This window comes from Cuculus canorus, chromosome 3 (assembly GCF_017976375.1).
Source record: "Cuculus canorus isolate bCucCan1 chromosome 3, bCucCan1.pri, whole genome shotgun sequence".
In the NCBI taxonomy this organism is placed as follows: Eukaryota; Metazoa; Chordata; class Aves; order Cuculiformes; family Cuculidae; genus Cuculus; species Cuculus canorus.
In genome coordinates, this window is record NC_071403.1 from 66,236,745 (window position 1) to 66,252,473 (window position 15,729).

The following is a 15,729-nucleotide window of genomic DNA, read 5'->3' on the forward strand; positions in this document are numbered from 1 at the left end:
AGCTATTAATGCAGCCAAAGCTCCCCAGGATTCTCCTCAACAGAAGTGACAACACATAGCAGGTTTGTATATGACAGTAGGGACAGAGCTACCACCTACACCCCAGTTCAGTGCACATAGTTCTCCACACCTCCAGGCTGCAGGTTTTCAAGTTCATCTTGAACACAGTGCTGGAGGTCAGTGGTACTGAGAATCCTGAGCCAGGCTCAAGGCAGGCTGCAGCACATTTTGGTGCTCCTTTTCAGCAGAAGCAATCAGAGTCCACTTCCCTGTCTCTCAGCCAGTGATCTAGGAAGCCGTAACAGGTAACTCCAACATTCATCTGAGGTTTTTAAAGGCACTACAAAACCACTTCTTAAACATCTATGCCTGACAAAGCAACCCTTCAGATTTAAACCGGTCTGTTTGTTGTTCCTTTCCAGCCTGTTTACACAGGATTATTTGGTTTTGCAGTCCGGCTGCCCAACATAACAACAGAACAGCATTGAAAAAGAACTATCCTCACTAGCAAAGCAGCGCTGCATGCATTTACTGACTTCTGAAGCAAATCTGATCTGACACTGCCCATTGTGTCCCACCAATGCCTTGATCTCTGCCTCTCATTAGTCAGCAGAGGAACCCCATTCCCAAGAAGACTGGAGACCTTACAGGAAATTAATTTCAGTTTTCCACATCCTCAATTATGTAAAGATTTCAGATGCCCTCCAACACCTGCCCATAGCACTACTCCCATTACTTAAGGTTATGTGGCTGCTTTTGGTGGAATATTTTCTGCTGCATTTTGGCTGCCTCCCTTCAGCTGTTGTTTCTCTTCAGCTGCTGCACTTGGCCAAACTGGCAAGCAAATAATACAAGCTTCCTGCCTTATTTCAACCACAGAGGAAGCTATTGTAGCTGACGTGTATTTCCACACATTCATTATGATGAACAATATTTAAAAAAATTAATGGAATTTCATGAAAAGGAGTTAAGGACAAGACAAGGAGATTTTCAATTTTAAATCCACATTTCAGGCCATGCCCAAACCAATAGTGTCCAGCGTGATTGCCAGATGATGGCTTCAGCAGCTCTCTGACAAGCAAGTTCACAACTCTGATCTATCCTCACAGAAGGGATGCCATAACACAAATCACCATCATTAACATCCTTCCAGGCCATTCCAGCATGCCTTTTCCATACACATGCTCCCCAAAGGATCATCCCTTATTTCTGGTTTGTATATTGCACGTAAGAGGAGCACAAATGACAGATAACAGGGTCAGACCCAATGGCCTCATCGGAGAAACAGGAACAACGTACATTACCTATGTGAGGAAATTGATCACCACAGGGTATAGGACACACCTAGTGCAGAGTATTGTCATTTTAAATCTCTTGAACATAAGATCAGAACAGACTGAAGCACACAAGCCTAAGAAGCTGAACATTGTCCACTTTATCAGCTTCGAAATGCAGATAAGCACACAAAAAAAACCATGAGTCATCTCTTTGCAGCATGTTTATAGTGAATCGCTTCACTGACCATTAAGTGGTTCGAAATTATTTCTTCCAAGATTCTATAAAGACCGATCGAGTTCTAAATTGACTTGAATAACAGAACTAAAATTAAGGAAATGGGAAAACAGTATTCTGAAAAGATGGTCTGCGACTACTGATAAGAGAGATCCTAAGGACGTATTTATCAGCCCCACTATTTGAACACAACAGAACTTTCTATAAAAAGTGCTTTAACTTAACACACGGCAGTTTTGGCTAGCCATTCCACAGCTCCCATGGAGCAGGATTTTAGGCTGTCCGGATCACTCCTGTGTGTAAAGCTGCCAAAAAAGCCCTTACAACTCTCCAAAAGCCTGACCTTCTCTCGCATTTGCAGGATCATTGCCAAAAGGATGTTTCAGGGATCCATCCTTTACCTATTACAATTCCAAAGAGCCTCCAACAGACACATCTGCCAGAATCCCCTGCAGGCAGCCTCTCCTATGGCACAGCTACCATCATTTTTTGCCAAGAAACACAAAATTTATCCTATTTTGCAGTGGCCCGAATAGATTATATGTTCTATGAAACATGTGGAAGAAGCAGAAGCAAATCTAAACGCTACAGTAAGGTTACCCCCAGAGGTGACACAGGAAATAGAGAAATGAAGGCAAAGAACGTCTAAGTTTGACCCTGAAACCTGTGTGAGCTCTACAGTTTGAAAAATAAATGTGTAAAAATTACAGAAGTGAACACACAATGACAAATCAGGTTTGAGGGAGTTCTGTGCAGGAGGAAAATATGTATAAAGGCACAAAGAAAAAGGTTCACTATGAATGTTTGTGTCATATATTTTTTAAACACAATAGAAACAATATTTGTCAATGTTCTATTATTTCATACGTGAAGTTCATTTTAATGTAAAACACATATATCTTCAAAAATCTTGCAATAACTATCAAATCAAGCAACTGGATTTCATTCCCAAGAAAGAGTGAAAAGGAAATCAGTGATTCGTCTTATAGCAATTTTCTTTCCCAAGAATAATCTGATAACTTTTATTTTTTTCCCCTTTAGTAATACAACAAACAGAAGAAGAGCAAAAGGAACCAGTCTTTTCATACCAACAGAAAAAAGCTCAGAGGAAAAATCCAGTTTCTTGAAATGAATGGAAATCATGCCAACTATTTTCATTAAAACATAGTAACACTTACTCTCCTAGACTTCGGTCACAAAATGTAAATGCATTTCAGGAAGGAAAAAGAAATCAGTTATAGTAAAGGAAATTACAGTGCAACAAAAATAATATTAGTGGGTTGTACAGTAAATTATACCAGGATTGTTTGGCATCCAACTGATTAATTGATGTTTTCAAAAAACTTTTAAAATAATTACAGTACTTATGCTCTGCAGGTGAGCAGCAATACCTAAAACTGCAGAATTAATAACGAATATAGGCTAAAGCACTTCATACATTTGTATTTTTTAAATGCAATAAAAACAGTACAAGTGATACATTCCCGTGTATTATCACATTTTTCAGTCTGTGAAATGACGTGTGCTTACCACATCTTCCACATAGATTTGATATCAGTGTCATTCATAAACAGGTAAACCTAGAGAAGCAACATTCCCAGCAACCACAAAACCAAACTGCTTCTATCATCTCTCTTGAACAAAGACCCAAATAACATAGGAAGCGTACTAACACCCTCCAAATGGCAAAGACTTCTTATTGAGAGTAAGCAATCAATGGTGAAACTAAAGTAGTCACCATTTCCACTAGGATCACCGGTCTTCCATTCCACAGAGCTCAAATTTGGAAGTTTTTGGCAAATGCACCCCTCAGTGATCCCTAACTGCCAGGCAGAACCTAAGAAAGTGCCTGCAAATTGTATGGATCTTTGTACACAACAGCCACTATCAGAATCTTCACACATAGTCATAAACAGCACCTCAAAGTGGAGAGCATTTAAGACTGTTCAAATGCCTATCAGAAAGTCACAGAATAACAGAACAGTCCCAGCTGGATGGGACCTTTAAAGATCACCTAGTCCAACCCCCGGGCCATGGGTAGGGACATCTTCCGCTAGGTTAGGTTGCTCAACAACTCTCATCTGTCCACTGCTAAGAGCTAGGAGTCACCATAATCTTTATGGGAAGATGAAAGCAAGACTAGAAAAGATCAAGGTTTGAGTTCTACAGAATAAACTATTTCACTGTGATCCCTCCTAGAAAGACCACCTCCAAAGGCGGAAGGAGTGTCATTCCTCACTTACTCATGGCGCAGCAGCCACACAAAGGAAGCTGGCTGGCATGTATTTATACGAAGAAGAAGAAGAACTAGCAATCTGAAACAGAAGTAGGCCAAATATTTTGGATCAGATTATACTAAAGATGCTTGCTTACAGAATACGGTTTGCCAAATAAAATTACTCCAGAATTCTTTAAATCTAATAACAACCAAAACCAAAACTCAAAATGCACTTCTTTGTTAAATTGCCAGACTGTCCCAGCTCTTGCATGTTTGAAAACTGGCACCTCACAGCAAGGCAGCAAGCAACTGTCATTTCTGCAGATGATGACAAGAGAGGGTTTGGGATCTGAAGTTCAGTTTTACATCATCTTTATACAATTTGGAATATTATTGTTAGACAAGATTGTAATAATGAAATCTCCTCAATACTGCCAAAGTGCTTCCATTCTCAGTCTGAGCAACACAGGCACCACTGTCTGTTAGCCTACAGACACCATTCTCAGTATTTTGCAATATTGATAACAAGAAATTATTTTGCAATGTCTCATGCATTTTTAGTGGGAATTAATTTTTAAAAAAACCACCTTTGTAAAAAACATTCCATATCGGCATCAAAACAAAGACAGATAAGCAAAAGAAATTAGATGGCTGATAAAATAACTAATTCAAATACTAGCATTATGTTATTAGTCATTAAAATGGGTATTTCCAAAGTTAAACCACCTTATATGCTCACCTCTTTCTGATCGACCTGGAGCGCAGATTTTAAAATATCTCTAAGCTGTGTTAATTGTCTTCTTTCCTCATCCTGTGCTTGTTTAATCTTGAATGAAGAAAAACACAGATTAAAAAGAAACATTATTGTTTCTTTTCAATGCCATTCCTCCAAACTTGCTACTTGATTGGTTCAGTTTTCTGAGAACACTTCAGCAAGAATGAAAACACGAAGAGAAAAGATAACGTGGTCAGTTTATTTTCCTCTACTTCAACAGAAAATTTGATAGCGGATAGGATGTTGCTGGGTGAAGACTTTGATATTGCCTCACACTGTTTTTGCTTCCTTATGTTCAATTTGAAATCCCATGTTATTTTCCACTTTGTCAGTAAACATTTTAGAGCAAGGGCTGGTTCTTAACATTTACAAAGTGGGGCCTGAACTGAAATTGAGGCTACTGAATATAATATTAAAACAAAATCTTACTCAATAATCTACTCTAAACCTTAAAATGCTGACTACTAAAACAGTCAACCAACCTGAACCAAAATGATCACAGTTCTACTATAAAAAAAGTACGTTTTCACAAAAAAAGTGAAAGGTTGCTACTCACTGTATAAAGATCCGTTGAGAGTGTCTCAATTGAAGGCTTGAGACTTTCAACTGCTTTTAACCCATCCTGAAAGAAACTTAAAAAGAATGACAAAAAGCAAACTGTTATTAAACTTTAGTTGTATTTTGTGTTTAAAAAGTTGCCAGAGGAAGATGTGCATATTATTATGCCATGCCATAAACTTTAAAATGTTATTTTTTTATACATCTTTGGATGGTTCACCTCTTTATTTCCATCACAACTTATTCTAACATGCAAAATTCCCAATTAGATTCAGAACCACTACAATTCACTGCCTCAATCTCATCTCAACACAGGTTCTAATCTCACGCTTTGAAGGCCCAGAACAAGCAAAATTCATTTGTACGACAGCAAAAACAAACTCTAACAGATATAAAATAATTGTGGCTTCTTGGAGCCAGATAATTTCACATCTGGTACAATCTTCTCACTAAAGGAAAACTCCTTTACCAAGCATGAATTATGGCCTTTATGCAAACTGAATCTGCTACATCTTCCTATATCTTACGTATTTTTGTATTAGCACAGTAATGTTCTCTATGCCAAGTATTCCAACTCTTAAGGGGAAAAAAAGTGAGATTTAAGAAACAAATTCAAAGAAACCACAACTACATGCACATTTGATTAAAAATTTCTGCAGCACTTGCAACAGGTAATATTTTCACTCTGGGAAAATAAAGTGACAACACAACACAGCATGCGCTTTGCTGAATGTTATTAAATGGACAGAGCAGGTAAATGACATGCTACAAGTCAGGCTGATTTTAAAAGCAACATAGATACAGACTAGTCTTTTAAGGTGAAAACTTATAGAAAGACAAAAACATGTTATCAGTGCCTCTTCCAAGTTTATAGCTATGACTTGTTGCTATATCATCTATATGACTACTGTAAAAAAAGTACATCATTCTCAAGAGAGCTCTGTGTTTTACTACTGAGTCCTCCAATTAATTAGAAAAAGAGTGATTCTTTCAATATAGTTTTATCCCACTACTTGCGCAACATTTTTTTTTTTTGAGCACACAATTAATTTAGATCATTGTTAGATACATTCAAAGAAGCCCATCAAAACTAGTGGACCACTAACTAATGCAGCAAACTGCCAGCTCTGTTTCAAGAGCAGTTTATGAAATATGTCAAATTATTGTGCAGCAATCCTTTGGAACAGACTATTATTCCATTCTATTCCATTCTATTCCATTCTATTCCATTCCATTCTATTCCATTCTATTCCATTCCATTCCATTCCATTCCATTCCATTCCATTCCATTCCATTCCATTCCATTCCATTCCATTCTATTCCATTCTATTCTATTCTATTCTATTCTATTCTATTCTATTCCATTCTATTCCATTCCATTCCATTCCATTCCATTCCATTCCATTCTATTCTATTCTATTCCATTCCATTCCATTCCATTCTATTCTAAGTTCAACCTGCACGTTTTGGAATACAGTAACAAAACCAATGACTAATCTATGAGAAAAGCAATTTGTCTAAAGACATCAGCAAACAACAGAATGAAGTTTGCCAACAACACCAAGCTGTGTGGTGCAGTCAATACACTGGAGGGAAGGGATGGCATCCAGAGGGACCTGGACAGGCTGGAGAGGTGGGCCTATGTGAACCTCATGAAGTTCAACAAGGCCAAGGGCAAGGTCCTACATCTGGGTCAAGACAATCCCAAGCACAATTAAAGGGTGAGCGGAGAACGGATTGAGAGGAGCCCTGAAGAGAAGGGCTTGGGGGTGTTGCTGGATGAGAAGCTGAACATGCATCTGGCAATGCAGCCACCTGCAGCCCAGAAAGCCAACAGGACGAGGGAGGTGATACCTCCTCTACTCCACTCTTGAGAAATCCCATTTGTGTTCAGCTCTGTGGCTCCCAATATAAGAAGGACAAGGACCTGTTGGAGCGAGTCCAGCAGAGAGCCACAAAGACAACCAAGAGGGCCAGAGCACCTCCCATACAAGGACATGCTGAGAGAGGTGGGACTGTTCAGCCTGGAGAAGAGAAGGCTCCAGGGAGACCTTTTAGCAGCATTCTGGTACTTAACGAGGTCTACAAGAAAGCTGGAGAAGGGCTTTATACAAGAGCATGTGGTGATAGGACAAGGGGTAATGGCTTTGAACTGAAAGAGGGTAGACTTAGATTAGATATAAAGAAGAAATTCTTCACTGTGAGAGTGGAATAGGTTGCCCAGAGAAGTTGTGGCTGTCCCATCCCTGGAAGTGTCAAGGACAGGCTGGACGGGGCGTTGAGCAACTTAGTCTTGCGAAAAGTATCCCTGCCATGAGGAGGCGGGTTGGAACTGGATGATCTTTATGGTTCCTTCCAACTCAAACCATTCTAAGATTCTATGAGTCATTCCGAAAAATCTAGACAATTACGTCAAAAAAAAAATCTGCTTTAAAACAAAGCACTATTCTAGTTTTTGTGTAGATGTAAAGAAAACTAAAACATACTTGCACTGAGCGTGAAAATACTTGATCAAGTTCTGAAGCAAATCCACTCCTTTTTTAATCTTGATTTCATTGACTTTCAGCAGGTACTGTTAAAAGAGTAATTCACAAAAGAAATTATTATTACTGCCACAGTATTTTTTAACATTTTTTTTCCAGTTATATTTCAACAAGTTTTAACAGTTGCAGATTTAGAAGACCTAAAAGAGAATGCATCAAACAGCAACTTCAAGGGTTAATCACACAAAAGCAATTGTTGTCACCACTGATTTTTGATATCCTGTGGGGACTCCTCAATGTGATTAGTTCAAATTGTTACCACACCGTGCATGGCTCCTAGTGGAAGCCTGTGTTAAATGAAGCATAAAAAGGTTTATGTAGTAAATTCAGGAACCCATTCTTAAACCTAGCAGCCCCTCTAGGTATCTATCTCACTAGTTGTTAAATTCATTGCTAAATAGATGTCATTAGGAAAGAAAGCAATTTACTCGAAAAAAGGCCCATGATTATTTTAACCATTTTTTAAATCTGCCTTCCAATTTCCTCTATCAATTCCTTACACATGGTAATTACAGCAAATTACAGTTTAGCAAGAGATTTTAAAATCTACTGTCAAGCTACAAAAAAGTGCAATTATTGTCCTTTTGTATTAGGCACAATCAAAGTCCACATTAAGTGACAGCTTCTCCCCTGAACACCACAGAACAAAAGATGTCAGCCATGCAAGCAGAAGTAAGATTGGCCAAATATTTACAGGAGACTTTTAACTGTCCATTAAACGAGGACAATTTTTAACCTCTGCTTAGACAATAACCTCCAGACAAAGACAGGAATGTCATCTTAGCAATACTACAACGTATCTGGCTTTCCCCTGCCTGCAGTACACCCTAAATGTTTTAGAACCACTAAAATAAAGCAGTATCCAAGTGCTAGTATTCAATCTTGCAGCTTTTTATGCTGGTTCAGGTGAACAGATGATTAGCCTAAATATAGACACATGCATTTGATAGTATTTAGTTAGAAGAATCACCTCTGTAGCTCCTGTTCATTTAAAAACGGAACTCTAGGCACCTGGTATTTTGTCAAATTTCACAATTTATAGAGAACTAGCCTGTACATATGATACAACTTCAGTATGCAGATTTAGACTAGACATAAGGAAGAATTTCTTCACCATGAGAGTAGGGAGGCACTGGCACAGGTTGCCCAGGGAAGCTGTGGCTGCCCCATCCCTGGAGGTGTTCAAGGCCACATTGGATGGGGCCTTGGGCGGCCTGATCTAGTGGGAGGTGTCCCTGCCTACTGCAGAGGGCTGGAACTGGACGATCTTTAAGGTCCCTTCCAACCCAAACTACTCTATGAGTCTATGTCACAGCTCTGATTTACTAACAAAACTAAAACAAAGTCCCCATTTATGTCTATTCAGAAGTAAGAGTATAAACTTCCCTTTCTCCCAAATCAGAAGAAACAGAGGATACATTTCATCTATTCCACATTTACTCTAACTTGATCCAGTTTTACATACTTCACCCTACATTTCAGAATCACTACAGCTGACTGAAGTGAACTCCTTTTTCACTGTGACACAGGAAGAGAGAAGCATCTGTTCCTGATTGTTTCTTAGGAAGATTACAGATGGGCAATTAGCTGGCAGCATCCATACTTCATGGGGTACTCAAATCCCTTCATCAGTTTTGAATACTTCGGTCTGACTCCATATGGGAATGTGAAGCTTTTTTTCTACTAAGGACCAGTGTATGCAGTTACTAAAAGCAGTATTCAGGACAACTGCTGCTAAGCTATGTTGGTATACGAGTCAAACTAGCTCTAATCATAGTAAAAAGAGAAGAAACACCCACAGTTATGTTTTTTGAGTTAATGCATAGGAAGAAACACACAGCAAATTGAATTCCCAATCACGGCACCTGACATGTCCTTAAAAGAAGCAAACCAAAAATATTTACATCAAATGTAATGTACTGAAAAATCCCAAAGATTTCCAAGTAGAAATATTCTGAAACTTCCTGAAAGACAACTGGATTCAATCCTTAGCACCTTTGTTTCAGTAACTGCCCAAGAGTGTGCTAGGCTGGAGTCTCTCCTCACAATATTGTAACAGCTGTCAGCACAGGAACAATTCAGAGAATGATCTACAGCTTAAAATAACTTATTGTGAAGTAGTAGTGTAAAGGCTTACTTATTATAACCTCAGAGTTTAATTGAGCTCTGCATTATTTATTTATTCTACAATTTATTTGTTAAGTGAAATTAGAAAAGACTTAAATTTCCTGCCAAGTTAGCACATCAAGATAAAAGAACTGTTTTAGCAAATCAGTTCACTAATAACTTGGCATCTCCTTTTAACACCACAGCTGCTAGTGGTTGTTAAACAGTTGTATTTTTCAAACTTCTCCTAAAACTACTATCAGAACAATACGAATTTCACGTTGAATCTTACCTCACACATCTGTAACTGGAAGAACCTTCTTTCTTTCTCCATCTCTTCTGCAATTTCAGCTCCACTTATTTCTGTACGAATCATCCCATGCAGCTTAGCATGTTCTTTTTTCTCCTTCTCTATTTTTGTACTATAAAGCAAAGAATCAGTCAATGAAGTGAGAAATCCATGGCATCTTAGGGAATCTGATTATTCACTAAGCCTACTGACGGATGCAGAGCCAAACTCTAGTAGCTTTGCATATGACTTACTTCCAGATGACACTTCATTTGAAACTTGACAATGACTAAAGATCAGCAATGACATACAGTAGCTGAAATCTAATTCAATCATCTGTTAAAATAATGTCCTGACAGATATTCCAAAAGAAGATACTAACCAAGAGGAAGATACTAAGTTCTTGCATTGAAGAAAAAAAAATCCAGAAACAAAATGATGAATCTTAATTGAAGTAGGAGGATGTTTAATCCCAACTGACCAAACACTGGTTAACAGAGTTCAATTATGTCACCAGATTTATTGAGTCTTGCCTGTCATCAAGTCATCTTCTATATATAAAGGGTTTCCTCAGCCAAAATCACAGTTGCCATCTCTACTTGCTGCTGAGCCAGTTGGCTCTGGGAATGCCGGCCAGCCGGCTGTGTTGCAGACTGCAAAGTCTGCTAGACCAGCTGTCCTAACTCCCTAAAAGTTTCCACGAACGTTTTCCAAGAGCTCTGAATAAAACAGGTTCTCCTGCAGAATATAAATGAATTACCGATGGCTGCTACACAGTATAACTACCCTAAACACACTTGTGCATTTGTTACAGCTCTTCTCCATGCCATTCCTAAAGGCAGGATCACAATTTCACTACCCAGTCCAATAAGCCTGATGAGAAAAAAAAAAGAGATTAATAAAAGAAAACACACCAGGGTGTTTACTTTTTGGAGAAAGACTTTTAGTTTGCCACTTGTACCATTTAGATGCTGAAAATTCTGGAAGAGCTTCCTGAGGAAATGCTATCCTGCTTTTGAACAGGAGGAAGCATTACACAGGAATACAGGAAGCAGACAAGAGGAACAAATAATAACACAGGCACTGTCGTACCTCCTCTGGGGCAGTCAAGTGTCTCTCAGCTCTCTCTGAAGAGATGACATGTCTCAAGTGCTCTCTTAACCTGATGTTAAGATTACTCTAACAGCTTCTGGGAAAACGTCCTAGACTGTATGAGGAGTTCCAATCAACAATATATTCTGTGCTTATACTTCTCAAGAATCAGCAACTGATTCCTCTTGTGCCTCAAGCGGCAAGGGAAAACTAGAATTAATCCCATTAATCCCACCCCATAACATTCCCACTGGGAGACACTCTGAATGGCAATCCAAAAAGCCCCACTGCACTCTCGGTAGCAGCAGGCACAGCAGAAATCCAGCAGACAGCACATCCAGCCAGCACTGCGCTCCTTCTCAGCCCATCGCATCCTGTCAGGAGGAGACGTTGGGAGAAAATCTCTCCTTTGAAATAAATATTCTGAAAATCTTCGCTTGTCTGAATAAAAATGTGATTCCAGAATATTCTGCTTTCATCAGAAGGAAGTCTGTACTCCCACCCACTCACTGACAATTATGCTATTTTGTAAGCATGGAAAACAGTTTCTTAAAAAAAGAATCAACTGGACATCAACAGTGAACAAGGAAGATTCACCTCTAGAGAGTCACCAAAAATGACAAATAGTGTAGCTCCTTTCTAGGAGCTTTTCTAGGAGCTTATACTGGGAGGGGAATTCATATTCCACGATACTTGATAGTTCTAGAAAAGGCAAATCTTAGAGCAAAGAACCAGGATGGTTTTAGTGCTGTTAGTTTGCACATTTATCTAATGCTTGACAAGACTAAAGAATTCACTGAAATGCAAGTCAAGTCCAACCATTGTCAATAGCTATTGTATTGTATTTTCACTGTTTATGGAGAACACCCAAACCTAGGAGCACATAACCACTTCTAAAATTTTAAGAGCTTATTAACATGTTATTAGGTGTCTCTAAATGGCTAGCTAAACCTAGAGACAACAAATACTGCCAACGAGTCAAAAATTACACAGAATATTACAATATACATTGTTTTCAGAAATGGAGCTCCTTCTAAAGAAAGAACTAGGTTTGGGTGGAAGAGTCCTTTCTACTCTTAAGGATATTCATACACCACAGGTGAAAGACGGTTAAACCAAGACTAAAGCATACCAACATCTACCAAGTAATTCAGAGAAATAAAACATCGTTTTATAAACCATTTGCTGGAGCTTCAGGCTCCATAGCTTCAAAAACTCTGAAGATGTTTTAAAACCAAACCACCTCTTGGTGACAAGTACCAGAGATACATGATGGTGTATTTCACATTTGCATTTCCTTAGTATTTGTACTTTCAGTCTCTCACTACATTTTCAGCTTTGTAATCCAGAATTTAACCCATTGTTTTTGCTACAGTAACGTGCTACCTCTGATACCATACCACAGGGCATTTTCTAGAGAACCAAAGAAACCACAGAAAGCTGTATCACAGGCAAATCTTCTGGGTGTTACAGTTTGGCTGCATTTCTTACCCAACTGCAAGGGGGAACTCAGTTACAAGCACTACTTCTACTGTGACATTAACCAAATTCTCCCAGCAAGGCCAGTTCTATGATGCACCACTGTGGGATTTCCAAATCTTGCAGGGTTTTCAGGTTTTGCCGGCAGAGCAATTAAGCAATATAAATGAGAGAACTGGGAAAACTCTTGAAAAATCCTCTGGAAGCAGTTCAGAAGAAAGCAAGTGTTGTGTAAAGCTGCTGTTGTTGAAGCTCACACAGCACATATCATTTATACAAACTTTGCTGACTAAGATTAAAATCTGAGCACACGTCAGTCCATTTACACCACAGCTGCACATGACTAATAGACAGCGAGCTCAGATTTGTCTAATAGACAAGTAAAGCTGAAATACAGGATAAGGAATTACAACAACAAAGTCAATCAGATATAAAATAAATGGTCTTGCCTGTTCAGTTTCCACTATACGACTATTTTCACAGCTCCAATTTGAATGGGGACTGTTTTTCAATATAAATTTTCATTTGTATTTCAAAGAAATCAGTTTTGTCATATAGATCATGATGAAAATAAACATCAAAGTAGGCCCTTTTTTAAAAAAATAAAAACAACTTTAAAAAGCACAGGCCCTTTATTATTGTTTAACACTACAAAGTCTGGAGTTTATTTGCAGCCACCGAACAAGGGTAAACAAGTAGAACACTCTGAGTACCTGCAGGAGTAGTGGCTGGCTGGGCAGCAACTCTGCCTTTCTCTCTCTTCTTCCCCATATAGCAGTGAGAGAGGCTGAGTCTGGCTACGTATATGAGAAGGTGCAGAGACTGGGAACAGCACCTGGAAGGCACAAACTTGAACGGGGAGCACTCTGGAAAATGGAGTGCTTCCAAGGACTATTTTGTTTGACAAAATAATAATACACATTTTCATTCCAAATATCCTTTCTTTGTCTGGTCTTCCTTTTCAGCCCAACTGTCCGTGTTCAACTCTGGCATCCTAGCCTTCCAGTGGAAGAGCCCCCATCTTACTCCATCCCACCATCAGCCAACACTGATCGTAAGGCACGACTCTGTCTCTTATCACCCAAGTCCTCAATGGACAAGTTACCTTTTCCCTTTTGGAAATGCTGGGAAGCTTTTACCTTTCACCCACCCTGCACTGGAGGATGGGGGAGAAGAGGGCAGAATGACCAAAGCACATCCAGATCTTTCCTCCAGTATCTGCAGATTGATTCAAAGCTTTTTCAATTTAATTTGCAGTTAATCTCTTTCAAAATGATAATACTTAATATGAAATCACAGGCTCAAAGCAGTGTATTAAAGCTATCTTGTTTAGCCTCTCATTCTATGCCAGTGTTTTCAAAATGTGACCTCCACTTTGTCTTAGGTACACGTTTCAAAGGAAACATGGCAGAAATACCTACAATCTATGAATCTCAATGATCTACTGAGTCAGGTTAGAGCGCTGAAGTAATTTGAGAAAAGCCTGCAGAATTTTCAGATAGTTTTGTTTTAGATGATGTTGTTTAAAAAAAAAAAAAAAAAAAGAGTTTGCCAAACCAGAAATATCACCATTTAATGAAATAGCTACTGACATCTTTACAGAAGTCTGTAACAACAATTTTTTCATTCTTCTACTCACTTCAGATGGTTCAGAAACAAATCATAGAATAGTTTGGGTTGGAAGGGACCTTAAGCATCATCCAGTTTCAACCCCCTGACATGGGCACGGACACCTCCCACTGGATCAGGCTGCCCAAGGCCCATCCAACGTGGCCTTGGACACCTCCACCGATGGGGCAGCCACAGCTTCCCTGGGCAATCTGTGCCAGAGCCTCACCACTCTCATAGCGAAGAAATTCCTCCTCACATCTAGACTAAACCTGCCCCTCTCCAGTTTATACACATTACTTCTCTTCCTCTCAATACAAACCTTTGTAAAACATCCCTCCCCAGCTTTCTTGTAGCCCCTTCAGGGACTGGAAAGTCACCATAAGGTCTCATCGGAGCCTTCTATTCTCCAGGCTGAACAGCCCCGAATCTCTCAGTCTGTCCTCTTCTGGAAGGTGCTCCAGCCCTCTGATCATTGGACCTCTGATCCCTCCTCTGGACCCATTCCAACAGCTCCATATCCTTCTTATTTTGATAGTTACATCTAGATATGAGTGTTTGCATTTCTGCACAGTAATGTAATGCACCTCCGCCTACTGCCACAAGCACATTCAAACAACTTGTTCTCTTCGCTCAATTGTGTATAACAGACTTCATGCCCAGCTTTCAGAAGGAGAATGGCACAGGAGGAGAGCGAGCCAGCGTTCCCAGGAAAAGCTTGTTACTTTTCATTAAGCATTTATGTTTCATAGCATTAGCGCAACACTTGTTAGCACAGGACTTCTGAAGATAATAGATATTTAGAGACCTGACATTAACATGCCTTTGTTTGAAAAATTAACATTTCTTTCTCTTCAGGAAGGACAGGTTTATGTCTGGAATACAGACACTACTATTTAGCTAAAAATTGAGTAAATAATACGCTTCAGTAAGTTTATGTTTCTATTTCCTGTTCAAAACTGGTACAATGCCTTTACCTCAAAACCTACCACAACAAGACCGATTAAACCGAAGAATGTGGGTGACGTCTGGCTTGCTGCCTTGTTGAATACAGTCTGCCTGCTGAGAGAATGAGCAGTTTTTATGACATGTGTACTCTTTCCCCATATGCTCCCCCGGCAAGTCTGCCATTAGTGTTTAAGTACATGGGGAAAAGCAACTGCCTCATAACAAAAAGAGCCCAGCCTGCACCAATTCTACCCGAAGGACACAGACAGCCTGGTCCCGCGGCGGCGCTTGAGTGGCAGGCAGCATCACCCAGCTTTTACATGGGAAACAAAGACTGTAACGGAGGTCCCAAGAGAAAGGCACTGCTTTTAACTACTTTAAAGCTCTAAAAACATTTTAAAATCTTTATGGCTTCAACTGAGGCATGTTAATGATTGATGGTGAGAAAAGATGAATTATTCATGAATGTCACCTCAGGATGTTCCCAATTTTTGATTGAGGTAGGCTGGCACAAAGCTGTAAGTTACTCACTCGTCTTACTCCCATAGTCAAGAACAGTCCCAAGGTATAAAGAAACTGGATCCAACCTCCCTCTGTTACT

The 15,729-nt window shown here is 39.4% G+C and overlaps 1 protein-coding gene across 3 annotated transcripts in view; it reads right to left on the minus strand.

The window, feature by feature from the left end:
- Positions 1–15,729, minus strand: part of ASAP2 (ArfGAP with SH3 domain, ankyrin repeat and PH domain 2) — a 91,583-nt gene that overhangs the window by 35,464 nt on the left and 40,390 nt on the right. For all 3 annotated transcript variants that reach the window (XM_054061462.1, XM_054061461.1, XM_054061463.1), the window contains exons 6-9: positions 10,005–10,134; positions 7,550–7,635; positions 5,062–5,137; positions 4,470–4,556 (exon numbers count right to left, since the gene is read on the minus strand). In XM_054061462.1, the coding sequence (XP_053917437.1) occupies positions 4,470–4,556; positions 5,062–5,137; positions 7,550–7,635; positions 10,005–10,134 (379 nt within the window). The remainder of the gene's footprint in view (positions 1–4,469; positions 4,557–5,061; positions 5,138–7,549; positions 7,636–10,004; positions 10,135–15,729) is intronic.